Below are 20924 nucleotides of genomic sequence, written 5' to 3'. Positions count from 1 at the left end.
ATATAGGGGGAGTTAGGGTAAAACGGACACTTGACTTTTTTTTAAATGTTAATGAGGGGTTGAAGTGTTGATAAAATTTAATAATTTTTTGTTCAATACAAAGAACAATTCTTTCACTTTATGATGAGCCTAAACTGAGCTCTATTATTACATTTGTTTTTGAGTTATGAATAATTTTTAAAAAGTCTAGTCTCCATTTTACCCTACTCTTCCCTATTTTCTATAGAATTTGCTCGACTCAAATTTTCCAAGTTTTTTTCATTCTATTTTTCTTTCCTTCTCGTCGAGAAAATCAAACGAAAAACTTGGAAAATTTGAGCCGAGGAAATTCTACAGAAAATATCTCAATAGAATGAGTTATATAGAAAAATTGATTTCTATTGACTTTTTTACTGAATATTTTCTATTGAACATTTCATTAGAATCGGCCAAAAACAAATAAAAAAAATGCAAGGAAATTTAAAAAAATCATAACTCCCGCAATTATTAATATTTTCGACTTGTTTTTTTCAAAATGTTCGTCTAATGCTCAACTTTCCAGGAAAAAATCAGCAAGAAAATTCGCGACATCGAACCTTTTAGGTGTCCGTTTTGGCGTGGAACTGCTCATAGAACAGTTCAATAGAAATTCAATAGAATTTTCTAACGAATTCGATAGGTTTTTCTATTAAATCTTTTCGTCCCCGTGAGCTGCTGAAGTTTTAAATACAATCGGCTAAAACTAATAGAAACTTCAATAGAAATCCTACAGAATACTCCCCCGAATTCGCCAGGTTTCTCCAAAACTTCGCCAATTGAATTCATCTTTTTGTTTCGAAACAAAAGGGATAAAGCCTCTTCATTTTATTTTCACTCCGGCGCAAAAATTCGTCATTACCCCTGTGAATCTGTCGTTATTTTCCCAAAACAATGATTCAAAATTACGTAGAATCATCAACAAAGCGCGACAAAAGCCCAACTCCGAGTTTTTCCGACAAAAAATTCTCCCCCAAAAGCCGCTTTTGTAAATGGCGTCATAAAAATAACCCGATCAATCAGCCAATCGCCGTCGCGAAGTCACGTTTTCCNGGGGGAGTTAGGGTAAAACGGACACTTGACTTTTTTTTAAATGTTAATGAGGGGTTGAAGTGTTGATAAAATTTAATAATTTTTTGTTCAATACAAAGAACAATTCTTTCACTTTATGATGAGCCTAAACTGAGCTCTATTATTACATTTGTTTTTGAGTTATGAATAATTTTTAAAAAGTCTAGTCTCCATTTTACCCTACTCTTCCCTATTTTCTATAGAATTTGCTCGACTCAAATTTTCCAAGTTTTTTTCATTCTATTTTTCTTTCCTTCTCGTCGAGAAAATCAAACGAAAAACTTGGAAAATTTGAGCCGAGGAAATTCTACAGAAAATATCTCAATAGAATGAGTTATATAGAAAAATTGATTTCTATTGACTTTTTTACTGAATATTTTCTATTGAACATTTCATTAGAATCGGCCAAAAACAAATAAAAAAAATGCAAGGAAATTTAAAAAAATCATAACTCCCGCAATTATTAATATTTTCGACTTGTTTTTTTCAAAATGTTCGTCTAATGCTCAACTTTCCAGGAAAAAATCAGCAAGAAAATTCGCGACATCGAACCTTTTAGGTGTCCGTTTTGGCGTGGAACTGCTCATAGAACAGTTCAATAGAAATTCAATAGAATTTTCTAACGAATTCGATAGGTTTTTCTATTAAATCTTTTCGTCCCCGTGAGCTGCTGAAGTTTTAAATACAATCGGCTAAAACTAATAGAAACTTCAATAGAAATCCTACAGAATACTCCCCCGAATTCGCCAGGTTTCTCCAAAACTTCGCCAATTGAATTCATCTTTTTGTTTCGAAACAAAAGGGATAAAGCCTCTTCATTTTATTTTCACTCCGGCGCAAAAATTCGTCATTACCCCTGTGAATCTGTCGTTATTTTCCCAAAACAATGATTCAAAATTACGTAGAATCATCAACAAAGCGCGACAAAAGCCCAACTCCGAGTTTTTCCGACAAAAAATTCTCCCCCAAAAGCCGCTTTTGTAAATGGCGTCATAAAAATAACCCGATCAATCAGCCAATCGCCGTCGCGAAGTCACGTTTTCCATTTTCCCACGCAGCCAATCCCAGTCGTTCCTGCTCACGCACACCTCGTCGCATCCTCAAGTATTTTGATTACGAGTATTCCCACACTGGGCTCTGCTGTGCTATTCAGTGCCGACTCATCGTCACCAGAATATTTTTCAAAAGGAAAGGGAAAATCATCCTTTTTTGGCTCCCCCGCACTTTATACTAAATAAATATATTTTAGTAATAATTAACACATAGAGGGACGACGAGTACTGTTCGTAAACGTTGACATTTGAGGCAGTGGAAAGATGATTATCACGTTGAAAAATCTCCAGCAACAAACTTTCACTGTTGAAATTGATCCATCAAAGACGGTAAAGAAATCGTATTATCATTGTGATTAATAGCCCAATGTTCGTGGTTTAATTGCAATCATGTCGTTCAGGTGAAGGAGCTCAAGGATAAAATTGAAGCACAAAAGGAATGGCCGGCACAGCACCAGAAATTGATATATGCGGGTAAATTATCAGACATAACCTTACTCTTGAGATAGGGCTGTACATATCGCTCATTATCATTGCAACCAGTGATTGGAGGATAATTATACTGGGGGAAGATTACTGGGGGAATTTGAGACGTAATTTGGGACAATTTTTTCAGGGAAAATACTGACAGACGATCATCCACTGACTGAGTACAATATTGATGAGAAGAAGTTCATTGTAGTCATGGTTACAAAGCCAAAAACTGCTAGTGCCACTGCGACCAGTGAAAGCCAGCCCGAGGAGAGCAAAGATCAGTCGACAACTAGGTAATTACTGAAGTGCATGGTAAAGATGATTGCTTTTTGCACGGTGTCACATACTGTTTGGAATTGTCTTGGTAATGAGGGATGGCGGGAGGGAATGTTAAGGGACTTTTTGAGGGAGATTTCATGCGCTACGAAATAGTATATTTCGTAACGAGTGCAAAAAAGTGTTTTTTGGCGAGTTGGAGGTTTATATCACGAGCCGAAGGCGGTCGATATAATCCCACGAGCTAAAAAACATTTTTTCACGAGTTACGAACAATATTTTTCATCACAATGTGGCGGAAATTGGACTTTTAGGCACGCGGAGCGTGCCGAAAAGTTCACTTTTCGTCACAGCGTGATGAAAAAGGGATTTTGATATTTTTTTTGTGAAATGAGGCGTTTCTGATGTGAGATTTTCAAATTGAGACAAATTATAAAATTGAGTTATTTTTGGTTTTTGTTCTGCCTTTTTTTTTGGTTTTAGAACTCTACTCTCTCTTGATAAAGAGTGATTTTAGGGGATAATATGAAACCGAGATTTTCTGGTGGAAATTTCATTAGCTGTAAAAAAAACAATTTTCTCTAGAGATTATTATTTTCAGCGAAAAATGGGAAATTAAGATATATGATGAATTTTACTCACAAATGTGCAATTATGTCAATAAGAACAATTATTTTCGTTGGAAGTTTCATCAGGTTTAAAAACGGTCATCTGATATTTTTTCCTGAAATCATTTGTTTTTGGGGTTTTCTATTGCTTCTGACCAAGGCCCCAAGGAATTTTCGTAATTTGAACGTCAATTTCATTGGAACTCTTCATTCCCACAAATTATTTTCCACCAGTGCTTCCTCAGCTGTGCTCTCTCAAATCCCTCAGTATCTGGACCCAAAAAATTTAAAATAGAACATTTCTGTTGAAATGTTCAATAGAAAATATTCTACAAAAAAATTCGATAGATTCTATTCTCCGTTTTGTTCATAAAAAAAATGAAACAAAAAAAAGAAAATTTGAGCCGAGGAAATTCTATAGAAAACTATTCAATAGAATGAGTCCCATAGAAGAATGGAATTCGCTATATTTTTCCATGAAATTTTATCATAAGTTGAACTGATTTATTATCCCAATAAATGCCTGACAATTACCAGAATTCCACTTTACCAATTCCAAAATAATAGAAAGTCTTCATCCCCACGAATTATTTTTCCACCAGTGCATCCTCAGCTGCGCCCTCAAATCCTCCAGCAGCCCAGGCAGCAGCTCGCACGACCCCTGTAGCCACCCCGGAAAATCCCCCAGCAGCTGACGCAAGAAGTCAACCGGAGAGTGCTCTCCTCATGGGCGAGGAGTACAACACAATGGTGAATAACATAATGGACATGGGTTACGAGCGCGAGCAGGTGGAGCAGGCTCTCCGCGCTAGTTTCAATAATCCTGATAGAGCTGTGGAGTACCTGTTGACTGGCATCCCAGCACAACTGTTCGAGGATCCACCCGAGGTCGACAATCCCGAGGGACAGGACAATCTGGCTGATCCACAGGGGGGACAGGATCCACTCGCATTCTTGAGGACGCAGCCCCAGTTCCAACAGATGCGTCAAGTTATCCAACAAAATCCACAGCTACTCAATGCTGTTCTCCAACAGATCGGACAATCAAACCCAGCATTACTCCAACTTATTTCTCAGAATCAAGAGGCTTTTGTTCGTATGCTCAATGAACCTGGTAAGTTCATTCATGTGATGAATAATTCGCATTGGCTGTCTCGAATATTTGAGACATTTTGACTTTTAAATAACATTTCAATTTCAATTTCATTTTTGCGTTTCAATTTGGATCCTTTTTGTTTAATTTAAGATTAAATCGCTCATCGAATTTGTTATTCATCTTGGAAATTCAGCAAAATTGAGTTTTTCATTTGAAATGATCATCGATATTTCAATGGAAGCTTAATTTTTTAATTTATTCTGGAAATTGAACTCTCGGGATCGAGATCGGCATCTTATTCTATTAAGATGAACAGGGGTTGCACCTTAAAATAATTAAGGTTCATTCATCTTCATTGAAGCTTGAAAAATAATAAAATAATTGATAATCTAAATTTTCAATCGACTATTGAATGAATAATTCTAAATTTCTTAAAGAGATTTTCGATCAAATAATTCGCAATTTGAATATTTCATTGATGATTAATTTAGAATTGTTATATTTATATTGTATTGTTAATTTTGATTTCACTGAAATTGATTCATCTCGTCAAAAAACTGACATTTCCAACAATACAAATCAAAAACAGTATTTCAACAATTGAACAGGGACGTAATATAATCATCGAAATTAAAAAATAATAAAATAATTGATAATCGCTGAACATTTCCGATTGAAGATGAATTGAATAATTTATAACATTGAACTGTCAATTGCGCATTGAGTAAATAATCCTAAATTTCATAAAAAGCATTTTCGATTAACCAAATAATCGTCAATCTTCTTAACTAAATTATTGATTGATGAAATCATTCGTAATGTGAATATTTAATTGATGATTAATTTAATAATTAAGAATTTTATTAATTTTATTATCATTTTTATTATTTTTGATGATTCATAAATTAACAAATTTATTTCTCAGTTCAATGAGCTATGAATAACTATTAAAAACACGACAAAAGTGTTGGTTTATTTTCCTGAAATTGATTCATCTCATTATAAAACTGACGTTTTCAACGAAAGAAATCAAAAACAAGATTTCAACATTTGTAATTTATTCTGATATCACCCCAATGAATACATCCTCATTTTTATAAAAAGAAGTCAATGAATATTTTGTCATCATCATTTTGTATTTGTGCAGTTGGTGCAGCAGGTGGTAATCCAACCCAAGGTGCTCCAGCATCATCCCCAACTGGTGGAGCTGCGCGTGGTGGTGTAACAGGCGGTGGTAGTCCAGGTGCTGGTGTTATTCCTGTATCACCCCAAGACAGAGAAGCAATCGAGAGGCTCAAGGCACTAGGTTTCCCCGAGCATCTCGCACTCCAGGCGTACTTTGCCTGTGAAAAAAATGAAAATCTGGCTGCTAATTTTTTATTATCTCAAAATCTTGATGACTGAACACCACTGGGGAATTTTTTTGTTGCATGTGGTTAAGTTCAATACCTCCAGAGCTTACGAGACTGTTAAAGAGATGAGAAGGAATGCATCGTTCCAAGGACAACTGGAACTGTTATTCCCAGTGGAAAATATGAAATGATTAGCGTGAAGAGAAAAGCATTTGTATAATTGAATTACCCTCTCCCTTTTTTCATTAGTTAATATTAATTTACTTTCCTCGGCCATTTGAGCGTTCGTAAAGTGTGTTTATTTCTCATAAATTTTTGGGTTTCAATTTAATTCTTTTTATTTTTAGTGCTTGCAGCACTAGGTATAAATAAAATATTTTGAAAATTACATGATTTATTTGTATTTTCAGTAGAGAATGCTTGAACCGTAATTATGGAACTGTTCGATCGGAGGGAACGAATAAAATCTGAGTAAATTGCCTCAAATTCATTAATTTAGCGATATTTTTTTTATCGAAAACGCGAGAGAAAAACGATGTAGCTCATTCACGTTTCAGGAGAAACGTGGGGATAAGAGAGGAATTTAATAGAATGTAATATTCTAATATTATATCTATACATAAATTGTAACAATCTAAAAATTTCTATCTACGAGCAAAAGAGGAGAAGAAAGAAAAATAGAAAATAAATGAATAACTTACTAAACTATTTCATTTGACTTTTTTACATCAATAGATCATTCATGGTGGATTAATATTCTAGGTATAGAAAAATACATTGTCAGTGCTTCATTTTTTTTTTCGCGAATGATTGCTTTCGTTTTTTGATTTTATCACTTTTTATTGGGTTTATTATGTGACTCTGTGGTGGTACAGGGACATGACTTCTTTTGTTACGTTGATTCCAGCGCAGAGGAATATTATGTAGATCATGAGGGCGAATGGGAGGACCCAGAGGATTCCTGCTGTTCGATGAAGGATTTCGACACCTAGAAAAATGAATTTACTTCTTTATTTATACAGTAATGAACTAAAAGTGATCCTCACATTCTTTTTGAAATTACTTATAAAAAAATTTTGGAGAATATTTGAATACCTTTTATCAATTAAATTGTGCGGATGACATTTTTTTATGAATATTTTCTTCTCATAAATTGATAATAAAAATTGTGTAAATTTTCAAAAAAATCATTTTTTTTAAATAAAATTGATTTATGGAAAAATTTTGAATATTGACACATTTTTTATGACAAAAAAAATATTTTTTAGGGTAGAAAATTGATTTTTCATGAGTTATTTATGAAAAAAGGTCATAATCTTGAAAAATTGACAACAACAAAAATTCTAATCATCTTTTCAAATTTTTAGAATGTTTTCTAATGGTTTAAAACTGGAATTCAAGTTTAGACCTTTAAAGGTTGAATAATAAAATAATTGCAGGAGAAGCTCAGAGGTCTAACCAAAAACGTTTGAAAAAGTTAGACAAAATAAAACTAGATCAAGTACTTGAATTAAATAATTAAAGTCCTTCAAATTCAAAATAATTCAAAGAATTATTTGATAATTTTCCAGATGCTGCAGAAAATTTATTCGACTTACTAGTGTATCCTAAAAATGTTATATACACGTAATAAGAAACAGCTACGAGCCAGAAAGTGTTCCCAAAAAATCTGGCAGTGAAGGAATCAGAATTGATGATTGCTGCAATAAAAAACAAAATATGAGTAACATCGCTAAAATTCCTGGGATCGATTTCATGAATTAATTTTGGAGGAACTGTTACCGTGATAGACAAACAGCTGGAGGAAGTTCACTATCACCAGGGGTGGGAAGAATGCATTCAAGTGGATATCGAAGGCATATCCCCACTCGACATCCTGAGTGTGATCTGATCGTAAATAACGATTGGTCACGAACCTGAAAGATGATGAATATTCAGTATTTTGATTCGTTGTCACGGGGATAAGGACATCATTCGTGAATTGGTAAAACGAAATAAATTGATCCAACATTATTCAAAATCGTGAATTTATCTCAGAAAAAATAATTTTTTTGAGGAAAGGAGCGGATGAATTCTCTCACAGCTGAATAAATTTACAATAAAAATCAAATCCATTCAACACCAAAGGAATTAAATGTTTAAAAAATTTGATTCTGTTACGTTTTACGTCTTCAATACTAATTTGTTGCAAGAATATTCAGCTGATGCTAACGAGATGTTCAAGAAGATTCTATTCTTCTACGTTTTACGTATTCAATTCTGATTGCCAACTAGCTTCCTCGATTTTGTTGTGTCATAAACGTCAATTGGCATGTTCGTTATTAAGAACTATATAAATAAATAATTCCTGTTAATTTTTATCGTCTTAGAGCACTCGTTTGGCTAACAAATATCTATCTTGCGAACAAATTAGTCAATTTGAATAATGAAAAAACCATTCATCTCGTTTTTGGCAATACTCTGCGAAGAGAAATACTGCAGTATCGCTAAGCCATTCAATAACGCATCTTTCAATTTTTTCAATCTCAAAATGAGCTTCATTGATACCCATGGGAGCTGATTTGGCATTGAATGTTCCATATAATATAGAGAATTAATAAATGTGAAAAGTTAATTTACCAAAATACTGTGGCAACGCACAATCCAACGAGTATACAATCAACAAGAATTGTATACATAAAGAATTTGAAAAACTGGAAGAAACTTAATCTTAAGACGATAGCAAATCCCACTGAAGATACTAAAAGCCATCCAGCTAAGAGAACGAGGAATGCTGGATCGTCTCTTGCAAATTGTTGTTTAGTCTCTGGAAAATTATCAAATTTTAAAAACAGTCTGAGAACTATTAATCTCATGAAATAGTGAACATGAAATAGTTACGTTTTCGATTCTGAAAATTTCTGTACACTTTCTGAGGCGATGCTAGAAGGAAAACCATCTGCCACGCGGCAAACTCAAAGTCCATTTGTTGGAACTTCAGCAGTTTCCTCAGGTATTTGTAACATTTTGTCGCAGCACCCATGCAATTGGTTCTGAAATTATAATGGAATTATTACTGCTGAATTAATTGTGAGACAGTAGGGGGAGCTTTGTGGGGGTTGAGTCATACCTGTACGTGATGGGAGTTGGGAGAGATGAACTCGAGCTGAACATCATAGGCGAACTGCAACGACTTGTAGAAGGTGACGTTGCATATTTCATTTTGTGGCTGCAATAATATTGATAGATTTAGCTATTTAATTTTTAGACATTAAAAATTAGGTGAAGAATTACATTTTATCCAACAAGTGTACAAAACTTCTCGCTAATGATTTTGAAAATGGTAAAATGAGTCAACTTCAAAACCAAATCTCATCCTGAAGTTGAATTGACTCATTTTGTTCAATTCTTCAATTACACCTAATCAATTACCAATAACTCCAGACCATTTCTTCCATAACAACTCCAATAATATTAAAAATACAAAAAATACAATCAAGCTTTTAGTTTGGTGCATGCCTCTACGCTAAGAGAAGAACAAACAAGTTCTCAAACAAGCCTTCTTTGAGCCAACAAAATCACTAGTTAAAAATTAAGATAAAAATTGTTTAATTCTATTTTAAGGCCATAAAAAACAAAAAACTCCTCGATAGTGATTTTAAAAATCATAAATAAATGAATCAACTTCGAAACCAAACCTCATCCTGAAGTTAAATGACTCATTTTCTTCAATTCTTCAATAACACGTAGTCAATCACAAAAAAATCCAGACCATTTCCTCTAATTCTTTCATTTCTTCTTCTTCTTGTATTTTTACCATGGAACTGACTCACATGTCTTGAGTAAAAAAAATACAGCCAATCTTCTAATCTGGTGGTTGAGAGAAAAACAAACAAGTTCTCAAATAAGTCTTGATTGAGCCAACAAAATCACTAGTTAAAAATCACCAAAAAAGAAATCGTTTAATTCTAATTTGAAAGCAAAATACAAGTGGGTGTATCTAATAACGAAGAAGTGGTGTTGGAAATAACATTTCCTGCTCGCACAGAGACTACAATTTTTTGGAGCTACAATTTTCCCTCTCGGCGCACTCTTTACATATTTGGCACAAAAAAATCCATTTCGATAATTTAAGAAAACACTATGTTTCTGGCACAATTAAGACTTGTTTGGGAACTCTGTCGTTTACCTCTCAGTGTACGATGGTTGGAGGATACAGCCACATCAAACAGAAGAAGAATCTTCCGAATAAAAATAACACCCAACAATTGCCCCAAACATCAACAATAAACCCTAATATCCCCTCATCGCCCAAGAAAAACCAAAAACAAACTAAAAAACCTTGCAAATACGTCAAATCACAGCGACAATTCGTAGCCCATAACAATCGTTGCACTCCCTCCCCCCACTTACTTCGAGTCTTAACAATTAACCAAAAGTTGAAAAACCATTTTGCTGACAATTGTTGATGCAAAAAACCAAAATATTACCGGTCTTGTTACTCCAACGTCAACTGATGGATCGATAACACATGAACATTTCCACGAAACACATCAGCTGAAAGTAAATCCACAAGGAGCGACAGAAACCCAGTGAAAATGGCCCCTAAATCTCCTTCGATGCCATACAATGTATACATGCACTAATGTCCGTCGTCAATTTCCCTTTTTTCTTTATTTTTTTTCAACAACTCTCTCATCTATTTCCGTGAAACATCAAAAATACAATCCGCCTACATGAAACTAACTCCAACCGCTGACACTATGATTGCGTGGAAAATCCGGGGATAAATTGTTGTTGTTCCCTTTTTCATCTGGAGATTACGAGAAGGTATGGACATACGTGTTGTTCAATCATCATCAGCATGTAATCTAATTTTTCGGAGCGAAGGATTTAATTATGTTCAGGGGCGCAATATTATTGACAATGATAGAAGAATCTTGTTCTCCTGAGGGATAGAGGGTTTTTATTATATTTTATGTGCGAGGAAGATTGTCGCTCCGGTATGACTCAATGGAATTCCTGGGGGACTTGCATACCTGATAAATTCGTCATCACACTTCGTGAATTTAGCTCCTTGCTGTGATCGGAGGGATATTCTTACCATTAATCAGTAGTTTATATTTTATTTATCGATTTAGGTGGTCAGTTATTGATGTTAATGAGTTTCACTTGAATTCAGAGAGCGAAAAATGAATTATTCATTTTTTTATTGCATGTGGGGAAGAGGAATTTATTGCAAAACGTAGCAGGATTGTTGGGTTTTTCAATAGCTTCTTGGGTACTCAATTAAGTTGGACGCACGAAAAAATTTAATAGAAAAACCTATCGAATTCGTTAGGAAATTCTATTGAATTTCTATTAAACTTTCTATTAGTTTTTGGCTGATTCTATTGACATGTTCAATAGAAAAAGTCAACAGAATTCGATTTTTCTGTATAACTTATTCTTTTCATATATTTTCTGTAGAATTTGCTCGACTCAAGTTTTTTTCGTTCTATTTTTCTTTTCTTCTCATCAAGAAAATCAAACGAAAAAACTTGGAAGATTTGAGGCGAGGCAATTCTATAGAAAATATCTCAATAGAATAAGTTACATAGAAAAATTGAATTCTATTGACTTTTTCTACTGAATATTTTCTATTGAACATTTCAATAGAATCGGCCAAAAGCTAATAGACAAGTTCAATAGAAATTCACTAGAATTTTCTAACGAATTCGATAGGTTTTTCTATTAAATTTTTTCCACCGTGAATGAGTGATCTTAGGGGAAATTTTGATGAATATTTACCATTGAAGTTAAATCATATTGCCTCATGAAATTTATTAGAAACACCTAGCAGATACAATTTCTTTAAGAAATTCAATTAAATTTTTATTGGAATTTTATGAGAGTCTGTTGGAGTTCTGTAATTTAATTCTTTGGAGCGATGGATTTAATCAATTCAGAGACAAAACATTATTGACAACAATAGAAAAATCTTGTTCACCCCAAAGATAGAGCTTTTTTATTATATTTTATGTGTGAGACGATTTGTTGCTCCGGTATGATTCAATGGAATTCCTAGGGGACTTGCATACCCGACAAATTCGTCATCACACATCATGCACTTATTCTCATAGATCCTTGCTATAATCGGCGGAATATTTTCAGCACTGAAATTATTTTTGAATTTTATTTACGGGGGGAGACTGGGTAAGGAGAAATAGCAGCGAGTTGATGTCGAGTTATTTATATTAATAGGGGAGGTTGGGGTAAAACGGACACTTTTGACTTCTTTTTAAATGTTAATGAGGATTTGAAATGTTGATAAAATTTAATAATTTTTTTTAATACAAAGAACAACTATTTCCCTTTGTGACGAGCCCATACTGAACTCAATTGATAAATTTGTTTCTGAGTTATGAATAATTTTAAAAAAGTCTAAAGTGTCCATTTTACCCCACCCTCCCCTATGTCACACTTCTATTATTCAGTTTTTTTAGGAGAACTTGATGGATATTAATTGTTGATGATAAATCATATTTTCTCATGAAATTTATTATAAAAACCTAGCAAATAGACTTTCTTTAAGAAATTCAATTCAATTTCTATTGAAAGTTTATAAAAATCTATTGGAGTTCTGTAATCTAATTTTTCGGAACCCTGGATTTAATTAAGTCTAGAGCCGCAACATTATTGACAATAACAGAAAAATCCTGCTCATCTCGGAGATACAGTTTGTTTTTATTATATTTTATTTGTGAGGAAGATTGTTGCTCCGGTATGATTCAATGGAATTCTTGGGGGACTTGCATGCCCGACAAATTCGTCATCACACGTCATGAATTAATTCTTACCATTTGTATTCTTACCACTAATCAGTATTTTTAACTTTTATTTATGGGGAGAGACTGGGTAAGGAGAAATAGTAGGGAGTTATATTAAATTTTCCAGATTTAGAGATGGGGGTATTAATATTAATATGCTACGCTTGAATTCACTGAGCAAAGGATGAATTATTCAGTTTTTAGTGTACCCGCGGCAGGGGAATTTACTGCAAAACGTAGCATGATTGTTGGTTTTTTAAATTGCTTCTCATGTATTGAATTAATTTCGTAACGAGTGATCTTAGGAGATCGCTATTTCAATCACTAATTATTGTGGCAGATTCATTAGCTAAAAAAAACTGTGGATAAATGCAAAGTCCAATCGAAACTGGGAAATCGGCGAATGACAGAATTATTCGTCTCATGATATCTCAAATTTCAATTTATTTCAACTTAAAAAATAAAATTTTTTGAAGTTTACAATCTTTTCTCATTAATTTAATTTATAAAAAATCAGTTTCCCATCCTAAAAATAATGTTTTTGAAGCCTTCATAAAGCTCTCCATAGCAGGATTGCTCGAGAAATTTACTTCATGCAAAAAATGTGGAATTTTTTAACGTTGAAAGAGTTTTTATTATTCCTACTAGTGTTTCGTTATCAATTTTTTGTCATTGAAATCGACATTCAGACGATAAATGCTCAAACATTCTAGAATATTCTAATTGTATTGTACCGGTCTGGAGTTTTTTTTATAACTTTCTAGAACATTTCAGTCTTTGGAAACATTCTGTACCGGAAAATTGGAGAGTTTTCCAGACGATTCGCGAATGTTCTGGACCTTTCTTGAACATTCCAGAAACTTCCATGAATTTCCGGAGAAACGGACGTCTCAAATTATATAGAGTAAGAAATAAGAAGGGAATGTTTGAAAGAAGGCTATTTTGTTTATTTACTTATTTATTTATTTATTTTCTTTCAATTTTTTTACGAATTTAATTGACACATTCGATCATTAGAAATCTCAAATTTATTTCGCAGAAACATCTACCAAAACTCAAATTTACCCCATTGAATTTTACCATTTAACAACCGAATTATCTGACCCGAAGTACTCGATACGTAATCTAATCACGCCAATTTTCATCTCTGAAAATCGACCTTTGTAATAAAAACAATTGAGTCTCCTTTCAATCCAAACATGGACATGACTCACGATTGCCTCCACCACTGTCATCAGACCGTTGAGTTTCACGTATGAAAAAATTCAATACAAAAACTTAGCGAATTCGCTAGAAAGTTCCAGTGGAATTCTCAAGAAAAAAATTCGAAGAATTCGAAGAAAGAAAAAATTCGAGAGAATTGTCGTTAAAATTCTATTTGTTTTTTGAGCAGATTCCATTAGATATTTGATTGGAAAAAGTCAATAGATTTCGATTTTTCTGTTTGAATTTTTCTCCTGAGATTTTTTCTAGTAAAACTAGTGGGCACGAATTTTCTAAGTTTTTTCCGCTACATTGTGTTTTGTTTTGCATTGAAGGGTCCGAGTGAAAAAAAAAACAAAATTCATGCCCAAGTATTCTTATAGAAAATATTCCAAGAAAATATTCATATAAAAAAATCGAAATCTATTGACTTTCTCCTATCAAATATCTCGTAGAATCAGCGCAAAAAACAAACGGAATTTTAACGAGAATTCCCTAGAATTTAAATAGAATCCCAATCCAATTTTCTAGCAAATTCGGTAGGTTTTTCGATTGATTTCTACATGATGTACCACTCAATTGCCAATTTTGGATGACGAAAGATAAAAAAAATCCAGATAACATTCGAAAGACAGTACATCCGGGCCTTAAATAAAAAACATTTTTTTTCATATCTGTTCAGTCAAATAATTCCCACGACAAGTCAAACCATGCTAAACAGTTTCCAGGGAAAAAGAACAACTGGAGATGTTAGAAGTCGGCTTGAGAGTGGTCCGAGGCCACGACTGGAAGTGGAAGGACCAGGATGGGGGCGAGGGTCACGCTGGAACGGTTGTGGAGATAGGGAAGCCCCCACTGGCCCCGGTGAATGGCACCACGACTGCATCCAACTCAGCCGACAAGACACCTGACAAAACGGTGATCGTCCAGTGGGATCACGGCTCTAGGAGCAACTACAGAATTGGCTACCAGGGGTACTACGATTTACTGGTGTTTGATAATGCAGCTGCTGGTGTGCAGCACAACAACATCGTTTGCGATGGCTGCAAGCGACACGGGATCGTTGGCATCAGGTGGAAGTGCGCGCAGTGCTTCGATTATGATCTCTGCACGCAGTGTTACATGGATGATGTTCATGATCTTAGTCATGTGTTTCACAGGTTCCAGACTGCCAATGCTGTTGGGTATGTATGTTTCAGAATATTTATATTTAGAGATATATCATGATATCTCAAATTTCAATTTATTTCAACATAAAAAATGAAAATTTTTGAAGTTTACAATCTTTTCTCATTATATTAATTTATAAAAAATCAGGTTGCCACCCGAAAAATAATTTTTTTGAAGCCTTCATAAAGCTCTTCATATCAGAATTGCTCGAGGAATTTACTTCATGCAAAAAATGTGGAATTTTTGAAAGTGTGAAGAGTTTTTATTGTTCCTACTAGAGTGTTTCTTTATCTATTTTTTTGTCAGTGAAATCGACATTCAAATTTGGCCGGAGTTTTTTTTCCCATTGAAAAATTTCCGATAATTTTTCCCCGTGAAATTTTCCTCGATGAATTTTTTTCTTAGAAATATTTTCCCTTCACTATTTTTTTACATGTAGAATTTTCGACAGAGGTTTTTCTTAAGGCCTGGGTGTACTACCTTTCGAACGTTATCTCGGTGTTTTTTTTCACCTTTCGTCATCTGAAATTGTCAATTGAGTCCTGCATCATGCAGAAGTTTTGAAAAATTATGAACGAATAATCAGAAAAAAAGTAGAAGAAATTCTTAATTTTTTCAAACGAATTCGATATTCAATATTCGAAAAACCTATTCTCTAACGAATACGATAGGTTTTTCTATTAAATTTTTTCGCGCACGTCAATCAGGGTCGAGTTGACTCCTCGAGAGGGCTGCACGAAGATCCCCCTGAAGGGAATATTCATCGGGGCAAAAGTGGTGAGAGGGCCAGACTGGGAGTGGAGCAATCAGGATGGAGGTCCTGGGAAAACTGGTAGAGTGATGGACATTCGTGGGTGGGACAACGAGAGCAGTCGTTCGGTGGCAACAGTCACTTGGACGTCAGGCAGCACGAACGTCTACCGTCTGGGGTACAAGGGCTGCGTGGACCTCTGCTACATCGAGGAGGCGAGGTGTGGGACGTACTACAAGGAGCATCTGCCAGTGCTGGGCCAGCCTGTGATGACGATGGCCGAGGATGTCAGTGCGACTCCTTGCACCAGTGCTGCGAGCACCTCCAGTCCGTGTCACTTGACTTTCAACGTTGGGGACAAGGTCAAGGTCTTGAGGGACCTGGAGACCCTGAAGGAGATGCAGATTGGGCATGGGGGGTGGAACCCCAGGATGGCGGAGTACATTGGGAAAGTTGGGACTGTTCACAGGGTCACTGACAAGGGCGACATCAGGGTCCAGTACGAGGGGTGCAACAACAGGTGGACCTTTCATCCCAGGGCGTTGACCAGGGTCATCAGCAAGGAGTCCTTCTCTCTTGGGGATCTGGTGCAGGTTAAGAGCGATGCTGCTCAGGTCAAGAACTATCAGCAGGGACATGGCGAGTGGATCGATGTGATGAAGAGTGTGAGTCTGAAGCTTTTTACTTCAAATCGTTGGGATAATTCAGTAGTGGGGCGGTAAAACTGTTCAAGTCGACTTGGCTCTTTCCTGAGTTTTCCAAGAATATCTCCAAAATAGGGGAGATGGCGAAATTTTTGTCATTACCTTTTGTAGCTCGTGATTCGCTTTGCAAAAAAGGTTAGAACAAAAACTTTGTGGTTTGGAGATATTTATTGAAGACTGGACAATAGTCAAAATCGACGATTCGGTTTAGCGCTTCGCCACTGAATTCTTTAATTTTTGTTCTTTAGTTTTTGGTTATTTATTTATGTTGTATTGAGAGCCAAAAGAATAAAGAGAATTACAGGGGCAAATATTGACAATAAATATAGTCAAGTGCAAATATATAATTTTCAGTTATTCAGGATAATACATGAAAATATTCAAAGAATTGAAAAAGTCGGAAGTTGACAGGATTTTATGAAATTATTATTCAGTTTATTATTTATGATGTGATATGGAAGGTTTTTATTCATGCCTTGGCTTGAATTCTATGGAGATATTTATAAAAAATAGAACTGTAGTTCAATTGTCTCGTTTAGGAGATCTGAAGAGATTTTTTAAATTTGTTCTCCACAGGCATTAGGTAAAACAGGGAAAGTCATTAAAATATATCCGGATGGAGACCTGAGGGTTACATTGGACGGCCACACGTGGACATTCAACCCCTTGAGTGTCACCAGGATCTCCAGTGGACACGAAGCTGAATTGAATCGTCATCAAGCTCCTAGTGAGTACTTGAATACCTTTGAAATTCAAATATGTGATTTCATTTTTTTCGTCAACATTCTTACTCTTATTTTAATTATCCGCCGAATTAACTGATCAATTATTCTAATACACTGCTGAAATTTTGTGAAAAAATTCAAAAATTCTTTATTTCATATTTGAAGATTAATTTTCTACCCGTGTATTATTCAACAGTCAAAAAGTTTCTACTCATCATTACAAAGCGTTCTAACAACACAATTTAATCAGCCAATGCCTCTAAAATTATCTACCAATCTCCGCAATTCTTATTCATCTTTACAAGTTATATTTTGCAACCACGAACAGATGCACTCTAAATTAGTTGTCCAAAATTCCGAAATTTTCAAATTGAAGTTTTAAGAACAATTACCAATTAAAGAATTAATCTATCAATTTAAGGCCCGGGTGTACTATCTTTCGAACGATATCTCGATGTTTTTTTTCATCTTTCGTCATCTGAAATTGTCAATTAAGTCCTGCATCATGCAGAAGTTTTGAAAAATTATGAATGAATAATAAAAAAAAGTAGAAAAAATTCTTAATTTTGTCAAAGAGCATTTTTAATTTATATTCATAATAAGTTGAATAACAAGAAATTGAAAAATGCATCTGATTTACGGTGACAAATGGCAGCCTGTCACCCAATATCATGCAGGAGGAAGACTGATTTCGTAAATCTTTTGCCACACTGCACAGAGACATTTATTACGGAAAAAACTCTTTAAAAAGAGTTGTAATATTTTGGAGAATTTTTTAATCACACTTTTATCACACAAAAATGGCAGATGACTACATACCACTGTTTTGAAAATTGAGATACCTAGCTGTCACTTCCCATGAGGAGTTAGTGTTTTGTTATCCACCATGGAAAATGACAGCTAATAGATAATTTGCCACAGCGACTCAGATATTTGTAATTTTCACTTTTTTCGACTCATTCTGAATCTCAATTGAAAACGCTCTTTGAAAAAGTTCAGAATTTTTCCTTTTTTTATCATTCTATCATAATTTTGGGAATTTCTACATGATGTACCACTCAATTGACAATTTTGGATTACGAAAGATAAAAAAAAATCCAGAAAACTTTCGAAAGATAGTACACCCGGGCCTTAATCCATTAATTAATATAATTCACTTCCCTGGATCATTCCCAGTCCTATTGTTACCTAATTACATCCCCAGAAAGTCCACTTTACAAAACATTTCAATTTATTCCAGCTATGGAATCCCCAGTGATAGACGGTGCAGCGATAGAAGTGGAGAAGCTCCTGCGTGATGCAGCTCGTGGTGAGGCTGGTCTCTCCTCAGTCCGTGAGTTCCTCCGCAAGTACTCAGGCAGTGTGGACGCCCGTCCCAGTGGCATCGGGGGTGGCAAGAAGACCTGCCTCCAGGTGGCAGCCCACCAGGGCAACCGAGAGCTCTGCGTTCTCCTTCTGGACGCAGGCGCCTCCCTCCGAGCAATAGACGAGGACGGGGACCCCCCTCTGCACTACGCAGCCTTCGGCAATCAGGCGGGGGTGATGGAGTTCCTGATTAATCGAGGTGCACCCATTGATGCTGTCAACAACTCTGGCTGCACTGCCCTCCACGTATCCGTCAATAAACAAAACTCGACTTGTGTCAAAGTCCTGTTGCGCCACAATTGCAACGTTAATTTACAAGACTCTTATGGGGACACTGCGCTCCACGATGCCATTGGCAAAGACGCCACTGACATTATTGATGCATTGATCAACTGCGAGAGGATTGACTTCACGTTGAGGAATAAGAGGGGATTCAACGTCCTTCATCATGCTGCGTTGAAGGGAAATGCACATGCTACGAGACAACTTATGACACGAATTCAGAATTTGGTGAGTTGGGGAGTTATTTAGAGGTGTCTGGGGCAAAATGGATAATTATGACTTTTTAATCTCAAGAAGTCGTTGAATTTTTGATGAAATGGAATGTTTACGATTCATTGATGAAAAATTTAAATTTTTAAAGTATTTTAATAATTTGTAGACGACTGATCAATTAATTCATGATTGTTCATTAGTGAAACCAAAGTTTGAGAACAATAATTTTTCTCCAAATCATTTTTTTTAATTCCAAAAATTCATTGAATTTTTGATGAAATGAGATTTTTTTCCTTCTTTCTTTGGAAAGTACAACTCTCTTCATTTGTGATGATCATCGAGGTCAGACTGAACTGAATTAATCTATTTATTTATGAGTTATTAACAATGAGAGAATGTCTGGAATCAACGATAGACTTTTTATTAATTTTTTAGATAATTTCTAGAGTGAAAAATTCATTGTTGATGATTCACTTATGAAAAAGGTCATCTTGAAAAATGTTTTCAATAATTTTATCAATTTATAGGCAACGAATTAATTAATTAATTAATTAATGATTCATTCGTGAACAACCAGTAAAATCCCCAAATTTTACCAAATCTTCTTCAAGGTCATCCTAAAAAATTTTAACGTTTGAATTATTTTCCTAATTTACAGGCAACCAATCCCTCAACTAATACTTTTTCATTCACAAAAAAAAATTGAAAACACTAAATTTTCCTCCAAATGAATTCTGAATCCCGAGTAAAACCCCAAACTTTACCAAACCTTCTCCTCGCATAAAGCCCCAAAACTGAATCTCCCCAACTGTTCAATGCCACCAGGTGGACGTGAAGAAAGACGACGGCTTCGCAGCCCTGCACCTGGCAGCCCTGAACGGCCACCGAGAGGTCTCCCAGATCCTAGTCTCCGACCCAGGTGGCCGAGCCACCGTGGACCTCCGCAACAACCGCCGCCAGACCCCCCTCCACCTGGCGGTGTCCCAGGGCCACTGGAGCCTCGTGGAGCTCCTGCTGAACCACAACGCAGACATCAGAGCGATCGACGAGGACGGCGACACAGTTCTGCACATTGCAATAGCCAAAAGTCGTCACCTGCCTCCGATAGTTCCTACCCCGGAGAGCATCCGGGACTCCCCAATGGTCCACGCCATCTGGCAGGGCCTGGTGAACGCCAACGGCCCCACCGAGCTCGCCCTGAGCTGTTTCCTCATCAATTACGACAGCGCGAGTGGCCTGTACCTCGTGAACGCCAAGAACTCGAAAGGAAAGACTCCCTTCGATCTTCTGAGCTCCGAGAGGAGTGAGGGGGGCCTCCAGGACCTCCTGATGTCTTACGTGCACTCCAGACACAGGCGGAGGGACCTCCTGGGCCTGGAGATGGGGGTGAACGTTGTTTCTGAAGGGCCTGGGGCTGTCGACTCCCTGGAGACCACTCCAGAAGAGGCGAATGACACTGAGGTCCTCGAGGAGATGAGGAACGACCTGCGCAGCTCGACTGGACACGACCAGGGCGAGACCTCTGGCCTCCAGGAGACCCAGGGCGACGAGAAGGTGGAATTGACGGAGAGAGAACAGAACAAAGACTTGGAGAGGCTGAGGTATCTGGAGACCAGGGTCGCTGACCTGGAGGAGGCCAACATGTGCAGCATCTGCATGGAGAGGAGGAGAAATGTCGCTTTTCTTTGTGGACATGGCGCGTGTGAACACTGCTCCGCACCACTCAAGACTTGTCATATGTGTCGGAAAACTATTACCAAAAAAATCAATCTTTATTAG

General features: G+C 36.0%; 3 protein-coding genes across 5 annotated transcripts; 2 read left to right on the top strand and 1 right to left on the bottom strand.

Moving 5' to 3' along the window:
* The first annotated feature begins 2220 nt into the window (after positions 1-2220).
* LOC107035778 (UV excision repair protein RAD23 homolog B) lies at positions 2221-6652 on the top strand. Its single transcript, XM_015253365.1, has 5 exons — positions 2221-2468; positions 2540-2612; positions 2755-2905; positions 4099-4610; positions 5740-6652. The coding sequence occupies exons 1-5, from the start codon at positions 2403-2405 to the stop codon at positions 5994-5996; spliced, it is 1059 nt and encodes a 352-aa protein (XP_015108851.1). The 5' UTR covers positions 2221-2402; the 3' UTR covers positions 5997-6652.
* On the bottom strand, positions 6638-10492 carry LOC107035779 (protein unc-50 homolog). 3 transcript variants are annotated; one of them, XM_015253366.1, is made up of 7 exons: positions 10414-10492; positions 9054-9152; positions 8825-8976; positions 8564-8750; positions 7727-7860; positions 7543-7644; positions 6638-6932 (listed from the first exon to the last, which is right to left on the bottom strand). In XM_015253366.1, exons 2-7 carry the CDS (start codon positions 9143-9145, stop codon positions 6796-6798), a joined length of 804 nt encoding a protein of 267 aa, XP_015108852.1. In that variant the 5' UTR covers positions 9146-9152; positions 10414-10492; the 3' UTR covers positions 6638-6795. The 3 variants fall into 3 exon arrangements, with proteins under 3 accessions (XP_015108852.1, XP_015108853.1, XP_015108854.1); XM_015253367.1 differs by having other exon boundaries at positions 10337-10458; XM_015253368.1 differs by lacking the exon at positions 10414-10492 and adding an exon at positions 10113-10322.
* Positions 10493-10558: 66 nt separating this feature from the next.
* LOC107035776 (E3 ubiquitin-protein ligase MIB2) lies at positions 10559-20924 on the top strand. The gene is made up of 6 exons (XM_015253364.1): positions 10559-10753; positions 14657-15119; positions 15813-16521; positions 17137-17287; positions 18526-19160; positions 19971-20924. Exons 2-6 carry the CDS (start codon positions 14683-14685, stop codon positions 20922-20924), a joined length of 2886 nt encoding a protein of 961 aa, XP_015108850.1. The 5' UTR covers positions 10559-10753; positions 14657-14682.

Source organism: Diachasma alloeum, unplaced genomic scaffold (assembly GCF_001412515.2).
Source record: "Diachasma alloeum isolate Michigan unplaced genomic scaffold, Dall2.0 Dall_scaffold_00200, whole genome shotgun sequence".
NCBI lineage: Eukaryota > Metazoa > Arthropoda > Insecta > Hymenoptera > Braconidae > Diachasma > Diachasma alloeum.
Note: the sequence above shows the minus strand (reverse complement) of the source record. Positions and strands in the feature narration are given on the sequence as shown.